Genomic DNA, 23,788 nt, shown 5'->3' on the forward strand with positions numbered 1-23,788 from the left:
TATCCTCCACCTATTTTATTTCCTACGACAATTTCTGACTTTCCGAAGCAATGTGTTTCGATTCTTGATGACGATATTTCAATGAATGAATTGATTAAAGGTTTAGCGAAATGTAAGAGTGGAAAGGCCCCCGGGTTAGATTATATTAATAATGACTTTTTTAAAAATTTACCTCAAAACTGGCTGTTATATATTATTCAGTTTTTTAATAAAGTTTTAATGTTAGAAAAAGTGCCAAAAGACTGGGGTAATCTTACTACATTTATGTTGCATAAAAAAGGTAATTTTAGTGATCCGGAAAATTTCAGAACTATTACTCTAGTCAGTTCTTTAGCCAAAATTTTTACGCAATTTATTTGTGATCGTCTTGTAACGTGGGCAGAATCCTTACAGTTGATCCCGGAGTTTCAGGTTGGCTTCAGAAAGAATAGGAGTTGTTTAGATAATTTATTTAATTTATTGTCTGTTATTCAGATCCACCTGAGTACCCCGAGATCGGTTGTTTATGCGATTTTTGTTGATTTTAAGGGGCTTTTCCCTCGGTTTGTCACCAGTTACTTTGGAATAAGTTATACTCATTAGGACTTAGCTCGAAAATTATAAATATTTTGATTGATTTTTATTCGTCCGCATTTAATTGTATTAAAACTAACAAAGGCTTTACAGATAAAGTAAGGGTCACACAAGGAGTTTTACAGGGTGAAGTGTTAAGTCCCTTACTCTTTATATTATTGATCTCGGATATTGAAAATTATTTTATTGAGCATGGATGTAGAGGTATTTCTATTAATAATAAATCACAAATTATTATGCTAGATTACGCTGATGATTTTATAATACTCGCTGATACGCTGACTGAATTGAATAGGAAACTTTGTGCTCTACGTTCATATTGTGAAAAGAATAAGCTTATTGTTAATATTGATAAAACTAAAATAGTAACATTTACTAGATCAGGCAATTCCAAGGCAAAAAGACTTAAATCCGTTGAATTCGTCGATGAGCGTATTGAAGTTGTAAAACAATACACTTACTTAGGGATACCATTTCACAACTCGTGCTCTTTTGCACCTGCGGCAAATAACGCAATTAGTGCGGTGAACACATCGGTGGGTTCAGTGCTGAATTTAATACATATTGTCAGAATAGATTCATGGGAGTCCTGTTCCAAATTATTTGATAGTCTTTCTAAGAGTGTTTTGTTATATGGTTGTCAGATTTGGGGTCTGGGTTTTTTGGAGTGCATGTAGGGGGTTCGGCTGTCCTTTTTTAAGAGACTGCTGAATCTTCCTTTGTGTACTCCGGATTACGCGGTCAGATTGGAAACTGTCTCTTTGCACATTTCTTATGTAGTATTTAAGTTGCCACTGGCTTGGTTAAATAAAACTTTTAGTATGGACGTTTCTCGGTACCCAAGACAGTGCATGGTTAGATTGATAAAGTTGGTAAAATCAGAGCTTGAAAATAATTTTAACTGGTTTACTCAATTGAAATTGTATTTTTTTGAGCCATGTGGATTGCTTGATATATGGAAGGACATGACCCCTGAGTCTTTTCAAATTGACAGTAAGTTTGTTCTCGAAAAATTTGCATTTCACCTCAAATAGCGGGATATGGATCGTTGTCAAAAATCTACAAGTCTTGTATTATATCCTCGGCTCACGTTACAACCAGGAACGCAACGATATTTGCTTATAAAAAAGCCTATCTTTTTTAAAAAGTTTTTTGCTCAAATTAGACTGCTTAATATTTATGTTTCACGAGTTATCTTTGATCGCAAAAAATACTCTTTTCAAATCGATAAAGTATGCACCTCTTGCAATTTAGACAACGTTGACTTGTATCATATATTATTGAATTGTCCAGCAAATACTCATTTATTTGATCCTATAACCAGGCAGCCTTATCAAGATTTTTCCTCAATTTTTCCTCATCTTCTTGTGATTGTTTAACTCTTAAGAGAATTGTTAATGCTTTACGTATCATTTTTAATACACATTTAGTCAGATCTTAATAGTTATTTTATATTTATAGTGGAATTTAGGCCTTATTTTATTTTATTCCTGTCTTTGTGCGTAACCTCCTCTTGTAAAACACAGTTTTTGTAATAAACAAGTGTAATTTTTTCAAGCATTTTCAACGTTAATTATTTTTGTTATTAGACATGAAGAAAATTTTTTGGATAACATTTTCTTGCGTATTTTTTATCGCTCTTTCAAAATCTGTCATCAAAATTGCAAAAAAAGAAAATTCCAAAAAGTTATGGCTACTTTTTTGGAAAAAAATGGAAATTTTTCACATTTTTCATTCAAAAATGATTTTTTTCCATGTAACCAGTAATCAGAAAAATTTTTCACCTTAAAATATCGCGTCCACAATATCCAAGCTTCAAAATGATGGACCATCCATTTAAAAATTTCAAGATGGCGGATCCAAAATGGCGGCAACAGAATTTTTTTTTAAAAATTGACACCCTATGGACGCTTCCTCTAATTCTCCTTTTATCTATATGAAAATGAGTACATGCATGTTTTTTGAGTCGCGAATCATAAATATAAAGTCAGATTGCAAAAAATTAAAAATGGTGGATCCAATATGGTGGTCGATATTTTTGAAATGGATTGGATTAACTTGAAACTTGCTACTCGGGGGTTTTTGGGGTCGCTAATTACGAATCTCAAGTCATATTTAAAAAATTCAAAATGGCGGATCCAATATGGCGGTCAAAAATTGCAGAATAACAACTGAGTGCAAAAACCAAAAGAAAGACAATGCATTCAGCTAAATGAATAAATTCATTGTAAGTCAGTTTATTTTTAGTCAGTTGTCATTTCTGTGGTTGAAAGGCATAACAGCATAACTGACATTTTTATCAAATTTGAGATAACACCAGATTCTAGTACATTTAGTAATGCTTTCCAAAGATTCATAGTTGAAAAATCATTTATGTAACTATTTAAGTAGAAAATGATGAAAAACCTAATCGCATAACTGCACTTTTGGCAATAGGCGATAGGCATAAGCGCATAACTGCATTCAGAATAAAAAAACAATTGACGTAATCTACAAAATTAAAGTAATATTTTAAACTAAAAATATTATTTATTTATTTATTATTTACTTTTATCTTATAATAAGGAATTTCAGAAAAAATGAAATTTTTTATTACTTTGACTAATTTTTCGATTTTCTCTTTTCATTAATTCTTTTGAATCACAGGTATCTTCATACTTCTCAATATCTTCACAAAAAATATTAAATTTGAGAAATTACGGAAATGTAAACATAAAACCTAACCAATTTTATAACCTATTTTTAAAAAATATTCCTTTAATTTTTTTCATAGATACAATAAACATAAATAATAATTTTATTCTTTTGCCTTTATTATAATCATCTCCTTCAAATATATTTGTTTCAGACTTAGATTCGTACGTCGCTATTAAATCCATTTTGACAATTTATTATGACATGAAAAATAGAGTGAAGTTGGTTACATATTTAAACTTTAACAGCATAAACACATAACTGCAAAAAAACTTTCAATTTGACTAAGAATATATTAAATTTCATATGAATTCGTGCGTTTTATAAAATGTGATAAACGTATTTTAAAAATACATTAAATAATGAGACTAAATGCCGAATACCAAGCACATCCGTTGATTTTCTGAATTGACAGAGCTAAATGAATATTAAAACTCATTTTTCTCAAAATCGTGACAAATGCAGTTGTGCTGTTATGCCTTTCAACCACATTTTTGTTTTACAACAAAATTGGATTGCATTTTCTTCAGAAACATTACATATTTCTTACTGCATTCATTTAGCTGAATTCATTGTCTATCTTTTAGCCTTTGCAGTTAGTTGTCATTTCTCTTACAACAACATTAAATTTCATTTCCTTTAGAAACATGTTACCTTTCTTACTTCATTGACAAGTGCAAAAGAATATAGTTTTCCATACAACTGCAATGGGCTGACTGTTATTCAGCATCATTGTATTATATTTGTTTTTAACTTTTTTACAACATCCATCAAATGTCAGTTCTTTCACAACTTGATTGTTTGTTCTTTTATTGAATTATACTCTCTTTGGCGTTTCCTGGATAACTCGTTTTTTGAATTTAGTTGCATTCTTATTGGTAAGCACATCGAGTATTCCTTTTTTATTGGTGAGTATATTCAATTGTTATTTGTTTCCTTATTTATTTTATTTTACTATTAATTTCAAGTAATTGAAAATGCCACCTAAAAAAGGCGTTCTAATGCAACCTCTTCATCTAAAATTATACAACTGGAGTCAACTGAGCTCTTTGAGAGTGACAGTCATATTGATCTTGTACTTTTACCGGATTCAATAAGTTCAGATGTTAAATCTGAAGCAGACAGTGATGATGGCAATGAAGTTGACTTATCTCCAAGTGATAATGCGATCCTGTCTTACAGGACAGTTTATGAAAGTTACTCTAGTACACAAAAAAAACTGGACCAAGATCACGTATATAACTGGGTCTCTGGGGAAAAGACTAATAATCGTGTACGGGAAAATCCGTATGTACTAACAGATGTACAAAATAAAAGGATCCGTAACTGTTCTCCAGTAGAACTTTTTGAAACTATTTTTTCCAATGAAATAAAAAATTATATTATCTCTACCTCATGCGAAAATGGTCTGCATATTACATTGCGGGAGCTAAACGCATTCTTGGGAATAATAATTTTGACTACTTTTAACACAAGGAGACGAGAAAGAGATTATTGGTCAAAAAGTATGCTACTTGAATGTCCTATAGTTAGTTCAACAATACCTCGTGATCGATTTTTACAAATCAAAACAAACTTGCTAAAGTTAAAGATAAAGATCCCAATGACCCAGCCTGTCGAGTTCGAGCTATTTTGGATTTGTTTGTAAAAACAATTACATCCTTTGGCTTTTTCGAAACAGCACTATCAGTAGATGAAATGATGGTGAAATTCTACGGTCGTTTGAATATAAAGCAATATATTCGAAACAAACCAGTCAGTTTCGGAGTAAAAATGTGGGGTTTGTGCGGCGCCGATGGCTTTTTATTCAAAACTGACATTTATTGTGGGAAAAATTCCAAAACTTCTAGTAATTTAAATTCATGTGCTTTAGGAAGTCGAGTTGTACTGAATATGTTGCAAGACCTACTGTTTAATACTATTCCCAAAAAGTTAGATAACTATCATATCTATTTTGACAATTTCTTTTGCAATCCAGATTTGATAGTTCATCTAAAAAAAGCGTTCGTCCCGGCGTTTAAGGGTTAAAACGGAAAGTATACCACGTTTAGGAATCAAAAATTTACAATTTTTAAAATTCATTATTGTTAAAATCAGACTTTTGATATTTAAAATAATAAATATATAAAATTTCAGATTATGATGTAAAAGTTTGTTTTAAAATTAAAGATGATTTTAGGGATTTAACCCTTTAATGGCCGAGTTTTTTGTCGTTACTTTAGGCTTATAATGTATATTAGATTTAATTACTAAAGTATTCAGTATGAGAAAAAAATTTTTTTTAACATGTCTCACCCCTTAAAACCACCCCCACGGTACATTACTACCCCAAAAAAACTGATATTTAACCAAATTGATGAATTAAATATTTTTCAGCTCTTATCTACTTTTTATTTATTTATAAACATTGCCTGGTTGCTTAAAAATTGAAAAGGATCAATAACCCCTTGAAAACACCCTTAAAGTCAAATAATCATTCCTTGACGGTGAAAGTTTTTGTAAATGATTAAAAAAAATCTATAGATTCTAATTGCTTCTAAATTATAAACAATTATTTGAAAGTTACACAGACATAGATAATAATAATAATAATAAACTCACCCCCTACCCTTGAAGCCCACCCCTAATTCATAACTATTCTCAGTTTGGAACAATCAAAAAAATAATTTTCACTGATTTTCGAAAATATGAAAAAAAAAATTTTCTATGATAACTAAGTATTAATACTGAATATAAACAACCCCTGAAAAACAACCCTTAAGTCAAATAACCACCCCTTAATGATAAATGTTTTTGTGAATAAATGAAAAAAATTATATGGATTCTAAGTGCTTCTGAATTGTAAAAAAGTATTTCAATGTTTCACAGATATGGATAATAATAATAAACTCACCCCCTACCCTTGAAATCCACCCCTAATTTATAAGTTATAAGATACTGAATTCAGTTTTCAACAATCAAAAAAATAATTTTCACTGATTATTATCATATTGAGAAATGCATTGAGTACATACTCAATGCACTCCCCTCCACGATGGCGTAGAGGGGAGTGCATTGGGTAAATGAAAGGGGGGGGTACGACAGTAGCAAAGAAGCTCCCATGTGGAACTGCTGTTATAAGGCAATCAGCGCGTCGTTTCGTTTTCTCTGTGTAGCGTTCTCCCACTACCTCACCGATTGAGCCTGGGTCTGTAATTTTCATTTTCATACTAAACTCCTAACAACAGGCACTAAAAGCTACAAAATTAATAGGCAATAATGACACCAGCATTATTTTGCAATTTTAAAAACTGACATCATATTCGTAATTATCGACCCCGAAAACCCCTGAGTAATAAGTTTCAGATGAATCTAATGAAAGTTAATCATTTCGTCCGCCATATTGGATCCGCCATTTTCAATTTTCTAAATCTGATATCGGATTCGTAATCAGCGACCCCGAAAACCCCCCAAGTGACAAGTTTCACATGAATCTAGTGAATTTTTATATTTATCGGTCGCCATATTGGATCCGCCATTTTGAATTCTTAAAGACGGACATCGGATTCGTAATCAGCGACCCCGAAAACCCCCGAGTGATAAGTTTCACGCGAATGTAGTAAATTTTTATAATTATCGGTCGCCATTTTGGTTCCGCCATTTTGAATTTTTGAAAACGGACATCGGATTCGTAATCAGCGACCCCGAAAACCCCCGAGTGATAAGTTTCACGGGAATCTAGTAAATTTTTATAATTATCGGTCGCCATTTTGGATCCGCCATTTTGAATTTTTGAAAACGGACATCGGATTCGTAATCAGCGACCCCGAAAACCCCCAAGTAACAATTTTCAAGCGAATTTATTAATTTTTAAAGGTTTTGGTTTTTAGGGGTAGTTTTAGTTATTTTTCTGCACCCTCGGGTTGAATTTTTAATATTAATTTTTTTTTACAAAGGTTGCAATATTTTTAAACATATGTTACTATGAAAGCCTGAAAAAAAAAATTTCTTCTGAAATTATACCTGTTTTTTCATTTTTCTCATTTTTCGGGTTTTTTGAAGGGGTGTATTTCAAAGAGGGTAGTTTTTTAAAAAAATACATGTATTTACATTTGTTACTCTATCCCTCCCCTTCAAAATGAGATCTTAGTGGAGTTAATCGATTAAGTTTTAAGAAAGTTATGATTTTTTGAAGTAGGTGGGACGTATGTGTCCCACTGGCCATGAAAGGGTTAAAAGAGAGAAAAATTCAAAAAAAATTCGTGTAGGTTTTGTATGTTTTCAAGAGTTACTGGACAACCTTAATGCACATTTTCTAATTATAAAAATAGGAATACCAAATATTTTTAGAGAATATGGAAGTAAATTAATTATCAAAATAACCTGAACCCACACAGCAAATAAAATTTCCTGAATTTGTCCTGAATATTTCATGGAAAGATTCGAAATATTTCAATGAAAGGTCCATGTAATTTTGATGCAAGCAATGAAATGTCCGCCTATAAGAAATATTGCAGTTCCGATTGTACGAAAAATTTCAGCGAAATGTTCAGGAAATGTGAGGATGAAAAATTACTGATATATTATTTTTTAATATTTGCAAAATAAAAAAATGAAATATGTTACAAATTTTTAAGTGAAATATTTTGAAACGATTATTCATTAAAATTCTAGAAATATCGAAAAGAAATATTTCTAAATTGTTAAAAATACATATTTAGGCAATATCATCCGGATATATTTGTGAAAAATAAAAAAAATGAATTACTGAAATAAATTGCGGTAGTGATTGTGAAAATATGTGACAAAATTAGTTGACCGATAGTAAACCTTTGTAAAAGAAAAAAATTTTCGATAATAATACCTTGAATTATAACTTACAAATGAATCTTAAATTTAACATATCTCAAAATGTCTTAAATCGACGTATGCCGTCTTTCCGGCGATCGGTTCATATGTACCTTTTGTTATTTGCAATTGAATCAACATTGAATCAACATTGAATCAAGCACTGCATGCTTGTTGAGCAAGAACTTTTGAAAACAAATTATGGGGTGCTGGGGATTGAACATACATTCGCCGCGCGCTAGCTAAAGACCCTAACCACTACACTACAGATATCTGGCTGAAAAAAAAATCTTCCACACACTCTACAACTTTATATTATCGACTTTTGAGTCGATAAGTAGGATCACTTGTCTATCAGTAAGTTGTAGAGTGTGTGGAAGATTTTTTTTTCAGCCAGATATCTGTAGTGTAGTGGTTAGGGTCTTTAGCTAGCGCGCGGCGAATGTAGGTTCAATCCCCAGCACCCCATAATTTGTTTTCAAAAGTTCTTGATCAACAAGCATGCAGTGCTTGATTCAATGTGAATCAAAGCAGAGCAACAATGTTTGTATATTATTTATTTTATTTTTAATCCCAGATAGTAAATTTTTTTTATTGATAATAATAATAATAATAAAGATCTATCTATCTATCTATCTATCTATGTATTATTATTATTATTATTATTAATATTAATAATAATATTAATACTTCTTAAATATTATTTTTGTATTTTTTACAAATATTTTCGTCCAACCTTTTCTGAAAATTTAATTTAAATTTTTAGGAAATGTTCGTCACAAAAATTGACTGAATATTTAAATTACATTTTCACTCAACTTTCGGTATAAATTTTTAATAAATATTTAATTTAAATTTTTAGTCAACTTTTACGCCAAACATTTCACGAAACTTTAATTTAAATCTTCACTCAATTTTCGCGTCGAAAATTTCTGGAAAATTTAATTTAAATCTTCCGTCAAGTTTTACGCCAAACATTTACTCATTTTGGACATTTAAATCTTTGTACAATTTTCTCTAAACTTTGCAATTAAAGTTTCCGAAGTTTGCAAATAAATCTTTAGGAAATTTTCAAAAATACATCAATTTGATGAATTTAACAATTTTTTTAAATTATGTCTAAATTTCTACGTCATTTTACATTAATTTATTGGAAATGTTAAAAAAAACAATAGTATGTCATTTTTACACCTTTTTTAATTTAAGATTTTTGTTGTTATAAATAAATAAATTGTTAAAATGACAGATTGACTTTAACCAAATTAAAATGGAAGTTAGTGTTTTTTCCAAAACAAGTTATTTGTAGAATTCGCGTATATGGCACCAAAACTATTGTAAAATGCGCAGAAAATTCTTTGTATTCTTGTATGGGTCATGTAGTATGTTGAACGAAAATATATTTAATTGTTTCCATTTCCTGAATATAGAGTACGCTAGTGTTAATGAATCTTTATATATTTCAGTATTCTCTAACCAGCCATACTTGTAACTTCTCATTTTAATTGCTTATAATTAAACTCGTATTTGAATATATATCGTTTATTTCTTTCACGACATTACAGGTCACTGGGGTCAAAACGCGTTTATTTATTTAGAAATCTGTAACTCTTTTATAATTGACAGTTTAAAGTTTACAGTACAAGTATATTAATTTGTCTAATATTGGAGTTTAACGACAATTTCTACATTTCAGCATCACGTAATATATTATATTTGTTTTAACTTAAATTAGTAATAGAATATGATCTAAACTTCTTTGACCATCATGCATGCGACCCTCAAGCGTGCGACTCACATGTGTCGCATATGAGGACGCATCTGTTTGGTCCAGTGAGAGCACGCGTGCGGGTTAAATGGCACGCGTGCTAGCTACATGTCTGATACTGTAAGCGCATTTCGCTATCTGGGTAGTAGACACTTTTGCATTTTTATGAGTTTTCCTGCATTTTGTGTCACTCAATTAAAGTTTCAGAACAAAGTTGCAAATAGTAGCAGCTAAACTTGCTTTTATATGAATCTCTAACTATTTACCTGCATTGTTATCATAGGAAGAAAAGGAAGAATCATGGAGCAAAAAACTTATTGAAATATTACGATAAAATAATTTATCGCTTACATCGATCTTATCTGAACTCTTGAAAGTATTAAAAATAATTATCCGAACCAAGTGAATAGACTTATAATACAAATTTGTAAAGTTTATACCCAATCAGCACGAAAACTTGAATTAAACTTGCAGGATGCTTGCCGTGCAAGATATGCAAGATTGCAGTGCAAACTTGTAGCAAGTTTGGTGCAAGCAATAAAATGTCCGCTTACGACAAGCTTGCAGAACTACTTTGGCGCAAGCTTGCTGCAAGTTTGCAAAACTTAACATGATGCGTAGTTATAAACGGAAGCTCCTACAGCTGAGCGATAAATTTTTTAACCTCCACAACAGGGTGCCCTTTGTGTTTATTTAGAAACAAATTGTTCCTAAAAATTTTTTTTGAATATTATACAAGCTTACGAAAAAGTTGTCCTGTGAGCTTGCGGTAAGAGGACATTTTGTTGCTTGCACTAAACTTGCTACATGTTTGCCTGCAATTTTCCTCTACCCAATAAGCACGAAAACTTGCAGCAAACTTGCAGGAAGTTTGTCGTGCAAAATTGCTGTGCTAACATGTAGCAAGTTTGGTACAAGCAACAAAATGTTCTCTTGTGGCAAGGTAGTTAAGCAAGCTTGCAGCAAACTTGCAGAAAGCTTCCTGCAAGCTTGTATAATACTAAAAAAAAATTTTCGAAACAATTTGTTATTGAATAAACATAAAAGGCACCCTGCTTTGAAGGTTACAAAATTTATTGCACATCGCGTTCAGTTTTGCAAACTTGCAGCAAGCTTGCGCCAACGTTGCCCTGCAAGCTTGCCGTAAGAGGACATTTTGTTGCTTCTTCCAAACTTGCTACATGTTTGCGCTGCAATCTTGCACGGCAAGCTTCTGGCAAGTTTTCGTGCTGATTGGGGAACGAAAGTATGCAGTTTAGTAACCTGTAATTTCGTTACAGAATGGATTAAGTACCCAATTAACTAATTTTCAAGTTCAACTTGCAATTTTTAAACTTTTTTTTTGTGCTTTTGTCCACCTGGATGAGGGTTTCACACCTCTGTGAGTTTGTGGAAAATTACCCATATATATTCAATAAATAAATGAAAAATGAAAATGAACTGTTAAGAAAATAAAATACATTTAGTTCAATTAAAGATTCCAAGTAAAAATAATGAGATATTTAACGTCACAGATGACGACAGTGATTACATGAAATTTGTAGTTGGTAGCCTTGTTCATGACACTTGCGTGGTGGAGTTAGGCCAGATAGCACGGAAACTTGTAGCAAGCTTGCGGCAAGTTCACCGTGCAAGCTTGTCAAGCTTGTCTGAGCTAGCGAAATGTCCCACCCAGGGCAAGCTTGCCGTGAAAGCTTGCTGTAAGCTTTCCAGGAAAGGTTGCTGCAATCTTACCATGAAAGATTGCTGCAAGCATACTAAGAATGATTGCGGCAAGCTTTCCGTGAATGATTGCTGTAAGCTTGCTACGTAAGGTTGCAGGAGAATTTCAACAAGCTTCTGGAAAGGTTGCTGCAATTTTTAAAAAATACGTTTTAAATTTAAAAAAAATTTATTTGTTTTTTTTTAAATTTGAAAATTCTTGTGACGTTTATTATTATTAATTATGTCCTGTTTATTTTCATTTGGAAACCTAACGAGAAAATTTTCGAAAAAAATTTGAGGGGACTGGGAATTGAACCCGGGTTTGACAGACACTAACCAAAGACCCTAACCGCAAGCTTGCTGCAAGTTTCTGTACTATCTGGGAGTTAGTTTAGTTACTTAGTTACAAAAAATACGATTTCCCTTCTTTTTAAGCTTCAATTATTTAAAAACTGCTTTTAATTCGAGATTTTGACAAAAGGTGTTATAGAAATTTTGTTTATTGTTTAATTTTTTTATAACTTGTATATTTTTGGTTTTTGATGAATGATTTTCAAAGACGACAATGGAAGATGTATCATTTATAAAGAAGATGGAAATGAGATGTCCGAAGATGATTGGTTAAATGGAATATATTTACCAGCTATTGATGATAATTCTTCAAAAAAACTATTATGGTCATTGAAGACGAAAAATATTAAAAAAATGCAATTTCAATTCAATACCAACCATAATAATTATTTTAATATTAGTTTAGATCCTCATTCTTATTACCTGTCAATAAATTTAACTGATGAATTCGCTAACTATGAAGAATATGAGGTAAAATTTTTCAATTTCATGTTTCTTTTAACCAGTAATAAGTGGATAATTCCTATCATTTTTAATTATATTATAGTCAGTGGATGCTGTTGAAATAAAGATATCTTTTCAATGTTCAATTGAACAAAAACTTGTGAGTATCTTTGTTTTTAAAAATCTTGAAAATGAAATTAAATTATATAAATTTTTTATTTTAGGTAATAATTCAGCCAATAATGGACTTTAATAACCATAACCCTGAATTCTTAAATGCTCCTTACGATTTTACAATAGGCATGCCAATTTTAAAAAATTATTCTTTTGATTCACATGGGATAGTTATCATGGCACGTGATATTGACATATCAAATAAAAATGTGACTTTTAACATAAAATCTGTTAATGACGAAACCAAAGGTTTTTATTTACTATGGTCTGGTCAAAGCATCGATGATAAAAATAAACCAATCTTTAAAGCACGTTTGATTACGACAGAATTAATAGACCTTCACAATGATGTGACGCTAAAAATATTTGTTCAGGTATTTATTATTTTAGTAATGATAATATAGTATATTGTCTCAAATTAAAAATTTGTAACTAAAATATTCTATCGATATTACATATGACAATACTGTGAATATTGATGCTGTATTTTTTAAGACATCATTGCTCTCTCACAACTTCTAACATTTATGATTATTCCTAACTGTACAGTTTTTAATTCCTCCTATTTTACCCCCACCATTTTCTAAGCTGTTAGCAAATTTTTTTTACCTTTTTGATGATTTCTGACATGGTATCCCTAAACTTTTGGGACATATCATTTGACTTTTTAGGAACGTTTTTATAACGTTTCATGTCCGCCAAATAATGTTCTGAAACCTACTGGGTATATTGCATAAAAATTAAAATCATATCACGTTAATAAAAAATATTTGCCTTTTTATTAAAAATTACTTAACAATAAAAACAAGACATAATTACAAATATGAATATTTTTTTAAAGTACATTCAGTTAGGTTGGTGTGAAACATTGGCGTTATTATGACTGCGGTGGTAATTTTGTTTTAAATTCTTTTTTCTTCTTTCTTTCACAATAATCCCCTTAACAGTCTATGGCGCATATATTTCCATTTTGAATTTTTTAAATTTCACCTCAAACTTGGATTTAGCGACCCCAAAAATTTTAAATACAATGATATATTTTTTTGGAAAATTTTTTTTGGGCCGTTTTGACCCAAAAACGACTTTTGCACTAGACTGCGAAGGGGTTAAATAATTATAAATTAATCAATTCTAATATATGGAAAAATGGTTATAATAAATTTTTAATTAATGTACGGGTAGTATATTTTGTAGTCGCCCTATAGAAAAAATGACCGTAAATACGATCTTACATAGGACCATAAATATGACCGCAATTACGACCCTTAATACGTTTGTGAATATGAAATAGTAATCACGCCCGTATTTACGGTCACAATTACGACCCAAAATGTGACTACAAATAGAGCCGTAAAATAAAATGACCATTCACGTTTGTCCATAGCACACTTTAACCCAAAAGTTCTTTCACTGTAAAATTTCTTTCATATCTTGAATCAGGACACTTTTCTGAGTATTTTGCAAAAAATTTAAAATCTTTCAAAGATCCGTTTTTAAAAAATATTTTTTTAAGTTCCCGGTAAGAAGCAAGGAATAGAGAAGAATTGAAAGTTTACAGAAATTGAGCATAAAACAAGAACTTTTAATTCTTCTGAATAGGCGAATTTCTAACACAACCCTATTCCCCAATGAGCAACAAAATATCAATGAAATGAATTCTTTTCTATTCCCAGTACGGATAAGTCAATTCAAAAGAATTCAAACTTCTTATTTTTCTTAATGCGCAAAGTTTTTTATTTTCAAACTTTTTGGCAGCGAATAGAAAAAAATTAAATGTTTGGAGAGTAAATTTTAAATGTCTATTCCTTTCAATCGCCAGCTTTAAAATTTTCAAAGCGTGTTAAAAGGAATAAGAAAGGACCCCGCACAAAATACATTAAAAATCCATTTCGGTAAAATTGTCTGTAACTTTGGGAAAATCAAGTTCAAGTGATTCTGAACAAAAGCTCTCTGGAACATACCCCTCCTTCCCGGGTCGGTTTTCCCGCTAGGGCTATTTGAAGTTCGAGAAAAAAAGTGACTTAGACGACGGTTTGGGAGAGAGAAATTCAATCTGTTTGTTGTCACTATATATATATATATGCACGTCTTATTCTTTTCAGATTTAAAAATTAACTTGAGACTTGAATTTAAAAAAATGACGAAAACAATAGTTACTCAGAAAGAAGTTATCTACTTTTCTAGGCCCAATAACTTCTTTCTGAACAACTATTGTTTTGGTCATTTTTTTCTAAGATGTATGTTTTTTTAGATATGTCACCTTTTCCATACTTAATGAACACCCTGTATAGTTGTGTGTTTACATTTTCGACACCTCAAGTAGTTCATGTGTTCCCAGGAATATGAATAGTATATATGTGTATATGTAAATATTCTGAAGACAACATTGTTTTGAGGTAAATGTACTGCGAACTTTTACTTTAGTAAAAGTGATAATGTGTTTCATAGTAGATCTTGCCCATAGGCTCCACCAGATATTATTGTAAGTGTAACTACCGTAATTATCGTTCTTTCAATCGATATGGTTCGATAAAGTAACGTAACAATAATTAGAGAAATAGAGATACTGGAGAATGACCCACAGTGTATGAGACTAAATGTCTTGTCCCAAACAACTTCTCATACTTGTTTGTTTGTTGTTGTTTTCGTGAACTGCAGCGTTTTATGCAAGGTCTTCGTAAATGAGTGATTGAAAGTTCTTTTAATAAGTTCAACGATGAAAATCATTTAAATGATGATGAATTTAAAGTGATTAGTGGAGTGTCTAAAGATCAGTATCTTGAACTGTTTACCTTTTGTAATCCCGTCGATATACCAGGGGGACATCGTTATATCAATAAAAAGGATCTCCTCTGTTTTCTTTGCAAACTACGTCAAGGTTTTTATGACGACTTCTTACGCATTATGTTCAATTACAGTTCCAGGCAAGCTACCAGTCTTGCAATTTCAAATGTAAGAGAATGTTATGTTATAGTAAATGTGAAGAGTAGCGATATTCCTTGTACCAAACAAAATCATTGGTCCATAATTTTAACCCGAAATTATATTTTATTTCAGAGAAAGTTTCAAACCACAAAAAATGTCCTTTGCTTACATACCCTTAATAGAATTGCCATTTAACAGAAATTCTACTTATATTTATATAAGTTTCCATACTTTTTGAGCAAAATACATTCTTCGTGCTAGCACTAGAGACACGCAGCGCCGTACAAAAAACGCGATAACGTTTTTGCTAATTGCGATCCACTAAATTTTAAAACGGTTTTTGAATACTCATGAAATTCCCTTTTCAAATAAACTTTAGATCAACTTTCTACGACAACGAGAACATGGTTTATTTTTTAAATGAATAATTAATTTTGCAATAACAATTATTAAAAATCAAAAATTTTTAATTTTCAAATTTTTCAACTAAAACTGTATCATTTTCTGTGTAAGTATACCAATTTTTATAATGATCCGTTCACTTAGTTCTAAGATATTTATTTTTTAAATTAAGACTTCCAAAAACTTCAATTGTTTATAAGTTTGAGAAATTTAATTTTTTTGAAAAATCCTTTGAGGCAGTTTTTCAACTCATAATAATGTTTTAAATTTCTATATATCCAAGCAAATACTGCCTATTTTAATAGTCCTTATCATACACCCCTCTTTATCTTTCATACCTCTTTAATCCCAATCCTCACTTCTGATATCATATCTTCCGCACTTCTCCCTTTTTCACTCTCTTCTTGCCCCTTGCATACTCCATTTGTACTCCTTTGGCAACCTTCTTCTTACTGTCTCCCACTCCTTTTTCTCTGCCCATGTCTCCATCAAAAATACCATATCCCACCCCCCTAACGCCTTCTAAAATCTTCCATCCTTACTTTTCCATCCTCCAATATTCTAGAACCCCACTTTTACACTCCCTTTGCTCCTTACGCCTCTTTGCTCTCCACTGTTACTCCAAACCCTACACCTTCCTTTCTTTCGGCTCCTGCCTTTATTTCCTCCAATGCAACTCTTACCCCCTCTACCCATATACACTCCCTACCCACTCTTACCACCTTACCCTTTCTTCTTTCCTCCCACGCCTTATCTCTTAACAGCCACTCATTTTTTCTCTCCATCCATGTCTTATCCTCGTCTATTCTCTCCTGTCTTCCCTTCAACTTCTTCTTATTCTCCATTACATTTCTTATCTCTTCTTCACTCTCCAGCTGCACCAACCATACCTTTGGAATACCATACCTCTCCAACTGCTCTACTTGCCTACTTAATTCTCTTACTTTCGCTTCCAACCCTTCACCGTATGTACCCTCTCTTTTCTGCCTTATACCATCCTCTACACCTTCCAACTTCAGACATTCCACTCTCTTCTCTACATTTATCACATCTTTTCTTTTCTCTCCTTCCGTTCTCAACTGCTTCTTTTCCAAATCCGCTAATCGCTAATACTTAATTATAGTTAAAACAGATTGGTGCTAATGGGAGGGAATTTAAATGCACGGACTAAAGAGCTGAGAGGAGGGGATTGGAACGAGGAAGCAAATAAATATGAAAGGAGGTCCAGACACAAGGAGGTGGATAGTGAGGGGGAAGAGGTTAATAGAGTTGGTTCAGGATTATGGTTGGACGATTTGCAACGGAAATATAAAGGGGGATGAAGAGGGGGAATTTACGTTTATGGGGAGGGGGGATACAGTTATCGATTATGTCTTGGCAGAAGAGAAGGTGAGAGAAAATAATATGGATGGAGGTAGGTAATTAGATCGATTCAGACCACTTTCCGATAACGGTGGAGATAGGGAGGGATACAAGAGAGATGTAAAAAGGAAAAAAAGAGAGGAGAGAAGGGAAAGTAAAGATGGGAAAATGGAGTGCAGTGACATTAAAGTTGTTTGAAAGAAGGTTGCAGGAGGAATGGATAAGAGGAAGAGAAGAAGAAAAGGTCGATGAGAGAATATAACGAGTAAGGAAGAATATTGAAAAGCTAAAGAAGGACACGGGACAGGAGATAGATAGTGAAGAAAGAAGGAAAGGATGGTGGGATGAGGAGTGCGCTGCGAGTAGGAATCGGATGAAGGTAAACATTAAAGAGTGGAGGAAAGGTAGAATCAGCAGTGAAGAGTACAAGAGGAGGCAGAGAGATCATGGGAAGATGGTGAAGTATAAGATAGAGGAGGAGAGAAAAAGATTTATGGAAGAGGTGGAAAAGGTGGTTAGAGAGGGAAGGGAGTGGGAAGTTATAAATAGGGAAACAATTAGGAGAGAAATGGTAGATAGGAGCATTGGAATGGGGGAATGGACGAAATACTTTAAAGGATTAAGTGGTGGAGTGGACATCAGAGTGGTGGGTGAGAGAAGGAAAGTGCGGCAAGAGGATGGGATTACTGAGATAAGCATGGAGGAGGTGGAAGCAGCGATATCTGGGTTGAAAAGAAACAAAGCAGCTGGTCAGGATGAAATTGAAGCAGAGAGTATGAAATACGGGGGGGAGTAGTAAGAAGAGAAATGCTGGATATTTTAAATAAGGTGTGGAAAGGAGAGGGGTGGCCAAAGGATTGGAAGTTTGGGTTAATAGTACCGTTGGTAAAAAAGGGAGAAGGGAAGAAAGTGGAAGACTATAGGGGGATCTCATTGATGCCGGTGGGTTACAAAATTTATGGGGAAATTCGAAGGAAAAGGCTGGAAGAGAGCGTTGAGAGGGTGGGGGGAATACCACACAATCAGGCTGGTTTTAGAAAAGGGATGGGGACGATGGATCATATATATATATATATATATATATATTTGCACTAAATTATTTAATTAACAGAAATTTAAAAAGGGAGAAAGGGAAATTACTGGGGTTATTTGTGGATTTTAAAGCGGCGTTCCCATCGGTAAACAGGAGGATCTTGTGGAAATGCTAAAGGAGAGGGGTATAGAGGACGGACTGATAGAGAGGGTAAAAGAATTGTATACTGATGTTAGGGCAAGGGTAAGGGTTGAGGAGGAATTAGGAGAAGTGTTCTGGATGGGAAGAGGTCTACTACAGCGCTGCCCGCTGAGTCCATTATTGTTTACTCTATTAATGGTGGATTTGGAGGAGAGGATGAAAAAGAGAGGAAAGGGAGGAGTAGTGTTGGGTACAGGAAGAATGTTTTCGCTTGCGTACGCGGATGATGTTGTGTTGTTGGCTGAAAGTGAAAGTGGGATGCGATGGTTGATGAAAGAATTTGAGAGCTACGTGAGAGCAAAAGATTTGTGGATAAATGTGGAAAAAACGAAAATGGTGAGATTCAGGAAAAGAAAGAGTGGGGTGGCGGAGGTATGGAAGTTGAATGGTAGAGAGGTAGAAGAAGTGGATAAATTTTGTTATTTAGGTTTTTGGTTCAGATGTAATGGTGCGCGTGATTTGCAGGTGAGCAGTAGGGTGGAGAAAGCGGGAAAGATAATGGGACAAGTGTGGGGAATAGGGAAGAGGAGATTTACGAATGATTGGAAAAAGAGAATATGATTGTTTGACGTGCTAGTGTGGTCGGTGTTGTGTTATGGTGTGGAAGTATGGGGTTGGAAGGAGTGGAAAAGAGTGGAAAGTATGAGTGAGAGGTATTTGAGATGGACGTTGGGTGTGAGTGCGAGCTGTCCGGGGTACATGTTGAGAGAGGAAGTGGGCAGAGAAAGGATATTGGTGAGACAAAGAAGAAGAGCATGGGGGTTTGAAGTAAGGTTAAGACATGGAAAAGGAAACGAATGAACTCAGCGGTGTAGGAGGTATGTTGTGGAGAGAGAGATTAGTGGGAATCGAGAGAAGTCGAAGTGGGAAAAGACGAGGGAGGGGGCGCTAGCGAAGGGGAGGAAATACGGAGAAGGGTGGTATGGGAAGGAGATGGATAGAAGAGAAAGATGGGAAAAAATAGGGAACTCAAAGTACAACAGATGGTACAAGATGGTGAAAGGATAGAGAAGAGAGATTGTGTAGAGTGTGTGGGTATAATGTGGAGGATTTTGAGCATGTGCTTGAAAGGTGTGCAAGGGGTGAGAGTGAAGAGTATGATAGGTGTGGAGTGGATGTCAAAGTAAGATGAATTTTGAATGAGAATGGGCAGGGCGGAAGATGGATGAAAGATCTGGAGGAAAGGAGAAAGGCGAATGGAATGTAAGATGTTTTAAATGGGGTTTGAATGAGATGGAGTTAAGGGGTGGGCGTTCAGGGGATCGAAACCAGAAATGGGCGAAAAGAACTGGAAACGGAAGCCCTGGCACTGGAGGTTTTAAGGCACCGTTAGGGTAGTTAATAAGAATTGCGTTAGATTAAGAAATTTTATTTTGTTTTTTGTATTAGTGCGTTTGTATTAGAATAAGGATGTTGTAATTAGATTTAAGGAAATATGAATTTGGAGCCTCGAACCCTGCGTTATGGCAGGGAGAGTAAATAAACATTATATCTAAGCAAATACAGTACATCTTTAATTCGGGTGATCCACTTCAGGAATTTTTACTCTAGTATTTAAAAAATGTTTATGTTTAAAAATTTTATATTATTGGTGAAAAATGAGAATAATAAAATTTATTAAGCCCGCGAATGTCAATCAGGCACCCTGTCTTACTCGAGGTGAGACTGGTAGAGAGAGGGTACAATATTTCTTTTCACAAGAGTAAAAACGCTGCTGACCGAGGGCTAATTATTTTAGACACCATTAATCACTTTTTAGGAAAAAAATTAAATTTATTGTGTAACAAAATTTCAGGACAATCTATTAAAGCGTGTTTGAGATCATTTATACTCAAAAATTTGTGACAAACGCACACATATACATACATATATACATATACACACGTGACAAATACAAAGCTTAAACTCGAGCATTTGTAGTATTCAAAGATGTTAATCTGTAGTAAAAATATTTTTTCATTTAGTTCAATATTTTCTGAGGGCGAGGAGGTGAAAGTTTTGGGGTTTTACAGTACACCGCATGTTTTTTTTTTTTTTAAATATCAAAATAAAAAATTTTTATCAATATCAATTTCGGACCCGATTGAAAAAACTTGTACAAGATCATGTACACGATTTTGTGTATGATCGTGCACCGATATTGCACATGTTCATTGACCAGGTCATGTACAAGAGCAGCAAGTGTACATGTAAAAAAAATTGGAACAACGATCTTTTACTACAACGGGTACGAGAATATGTACAAGAACATGCATATACTTAATTATATAGAGTTCAAGTTCCCGAGTCCGTGCTCGTGTACTTGAACAAGATCGTGTGTAAGATCATGCACAAAGTCTTGTGTTTTCTCTTACAGTTTATCATCAAAATTTTTAATGGCTGCGCAGTAGTTTTCTATGACTGCGCAGTAGTTTTTCGCATGTACGAACAAAGAATCTTTATGACCAATGTTAAAAATTTCCGTGAATTTTTCAAAAATAAAAAAATTAACACAAGATCATGTACATGATTTTACGGACGATCTTATACAAGTACACAAGCATGGACTCGTGAACTTGATTTCTTTAGTTACAATGAATAAACAGAAAAAATAAGTTCGTCAATCATTAACAGAATAGTCTGTCACTTTGAGACGGGACATAAAATCGTTTAAAGGTTAAATGTCTCTATTTGTTACTATTAAGAATGAATTCATGAACCTTTAATTAACGTCCACTAAAATTTAGGTAACTGTTTGTTAAATTTTCTATCACTGTCAAAAAATGGTAAGAGTGATAAAAAAAACTATTTTTTTCACAATTATTATTAATTTTTAAATACTGATTGGCACATAATGATAATACACTTTCTCGTTGCACAGTTCGATATTTTTTACACTTTAAACCTTGTGGCAAACCCGCCGAGATTTTAAATAATTAAATTTAATAAAAAAAGAGTGGGTACGACTCGCACGAGATCCACAAAGTTGTCAGGTGTCCTTCCATCGAGCGTTGTACGAGAGCGATCACAAGAAAGGAAATCATTAAGAGCAGAGCAAAAGCGAGAGGAAGAAAAATGTTGCTTGATCGAACTTACCAATGTGATGACTACACTTAATGATCGATCTCAATTGCAAAGCGGTACAGATCTTAAAGATTAATGAATAGTCCAGCGCAGAATATCGTCAACACAATTTATTTATGTAAATCACAATTATAATTTACAATATGAATTTTATTAGTAATCAAGAGTACACATATATTAAGTTTTCGAGTAACAATAGGTAGCGACGCTTGCATCAATCTGCCGGTGCACGTTTTTCGGCAAGGAAATGCCGAGCGCGTCGTCTGCTGCGAGGTCCGATTAGACCGTCGCCTATAGTTTATAATTTGCATTAGCAAATATTCAAAACTGCGCAGGATAAGAAAATTAATATAAAATTTGGTTGAGAACGAAAATGGGGGAATAGCTGCGTTTTAAATAGATAATGAATATAAACGTAATCGTTACAACCTATACACATTTACGAATTATGACGCATATAACCTAAACCTAACGAGATTTTTCACCACTTTCGAGAAAACATTTTGCACTGAAAATCACTTTTTAATTATTGAAAAACATAAAAGAAAATTCATTTTTATCGAGGTCAATTTTTAGGCAGATATTGCCTGCAAATTATTTATTGAATTTCACATTGACATTTTACGTATATAGTGAAACAAATAGGCTATAGCAGAACTTTGGAAGAAATGCGCAACGCATCTCTGGGCAGCTCGTCTGCAGTAGTCAACTAACGTTTCACAGACTTTTCACTAATGATTCATAAACCTTTACTAAAGTTGGGCACGCTTGTAATATAATATTCGATAAATTATTATTTACTTTTAAAGAATTCAGTTAAAAATATTTAAAAGTTTAAATGACATTTAATAAATATTAAGTACCTTTCAAACATCTATTCTTAATAGTTTAACATAAAATCAAAAATAACTGCTAACATACTGAATTCTAAAAATTCTATGACTCGTTTTCAATATTTCAACGATGTTTTTAAGTTATTGAAGAAAGTTAATTGAAATTCTACGGAAAAAGTGTCCCGTCTCAAAGTGACCGACTAGTCTCTTAACCCTTTGCGGCACACATTTTTCACTCCATTCAAAAATACAGATGATCACACCTATAAGGGTTTTTAGGGTCGCTGATTACGAATCTGAAGTCAGTTTTTAAAAATTCAAAATCGTGGATCCAATATGGCGGATGAATTTTTGAAAACTTAAAGCAATTCGCTTGAAACTAGTTACTCGAGGGTTTTTGGGGTCGCTGATTGCGAATCTGAAGTTAGTTTTCAAAAATTCAAAATGGCGGATCCAATATGGCGTACGATTTTTAAAATCTAATGCAATTCGCTTGAAACACAGAAAATTAAAAGGCATTAAAATAAGCTGCAACGCTTCTTATTTTAATCCAATTTTGCTTATTTTAAGGGGGGAACACCAGTTGTAACTCAAAAAATAATGCTTTTTACAAGAATATTTTCCAAAAGAACAATGAATCTTTTTAAAGAATACTATTTATTAGTTAAAAGTACATGTAAAAAGCTGTAATTTAAAAGAAAAAAAAATTTTTTTAACAAAAACTTTTGGAGATATGAGCCATTGAAGTGGCGCCTTAAGAAAAAAGGCGAATTGCGGTGACCAGCATTCTGCAAGTATACTTCGTCTGAAATACAAAAATGAAATTGATTTACATTTATTATAAGATTATCTAGTTCGTGATCGAAGGATTTAAAAAAAAAAATTTGACAAAATGGCGACCTGTCAAAGTCAAAAGTATGATTTTCGTTAAAAAAATACGGTCGATTTTCAGCTATATAAAAAAAAGTTTTGCATAAAAAAAAATCCTTCGATCACGAACTAGACTTATATGTGTAAATAAAGCACACTAAATTTTAAATAAATCGGTTTAATGGTATTCGAGTAAGCGTGGTCACCGACTTGGAAAATGTCATTTTGAGAAAAACGCATTCAAAGTTTCAACTTACTTTTTTTTGTTCAGAAGAAATTTTGTTTCCAAGTTACAAAGAGTCATCGATTCCTGGACCATATAATAACTCTTCCGCAGTGGTTGCCGTTTCTAAATCATAGGAAAAGGCCATCTGTCGTTAGGGTCAGGTATGGCTGGCCACCTTGTATGAAGCCACGGGACGCGCCGCTGCAGTGTTCTGTATATCTCATTTATTTTTCACCGGATCAACTTTGAAATTTACGGACACATTTCTGAATATGTATACTTTAAGAAAATGCACAAAAAAATCGATTTTTCGAAAGTTACAACTGGTGTTCCCCCCTTAA

The 23,788-nt window shown here is 33.1% G+C and overlaps 1 protein-coding gene across 3 annotated transcripts in view; it reads left to right on the forward strand.

The window, feature by feature from the left end:
- Positions 1-23,788, forward strand: part of LOC127278485 (uncharacterized) — a 141,717-nt gene that overhangs the window by 23,604 nt on the left and 94,325 nt on the right. For all 3 annotated transcript variants that reach the window (XM_051300217.1, XM_051300220.1, XM_051300218.1), the window contains exons 2-4: positions 12,123-12,385; positions 12,462-12,518; positions 12,583-12,906. In XM_051300217.1, coding sequence (XP_051156174.1) covers positions 12,123-12,385; positions 12,462-12,518; positions 12,583-12,906 — 644 coding nt within the window. The remainder of the gene's footprint in view (positions 1-12,122; positions 12,386-12,461; positions 12,519-12,582; positions 12,907-23,788) is intronic.

Source organism: Leptopilina boulardi, unplaced genomic scaffold (assembly GCF_019393585.1).
Source record: "Leptopilina boulardi isolate dan_hultmark-lab unplaced genomic scaffold, ZJU_Lbou_2.1 LbouV2_204, whole genome shotgun sequence".
Lineage (NCBI taxonomy): Eukaryota > Metazoa > Arthropoda > Insecta > Hymenoptera > Figitidae > Leptopilina > Leptopilina boulardi.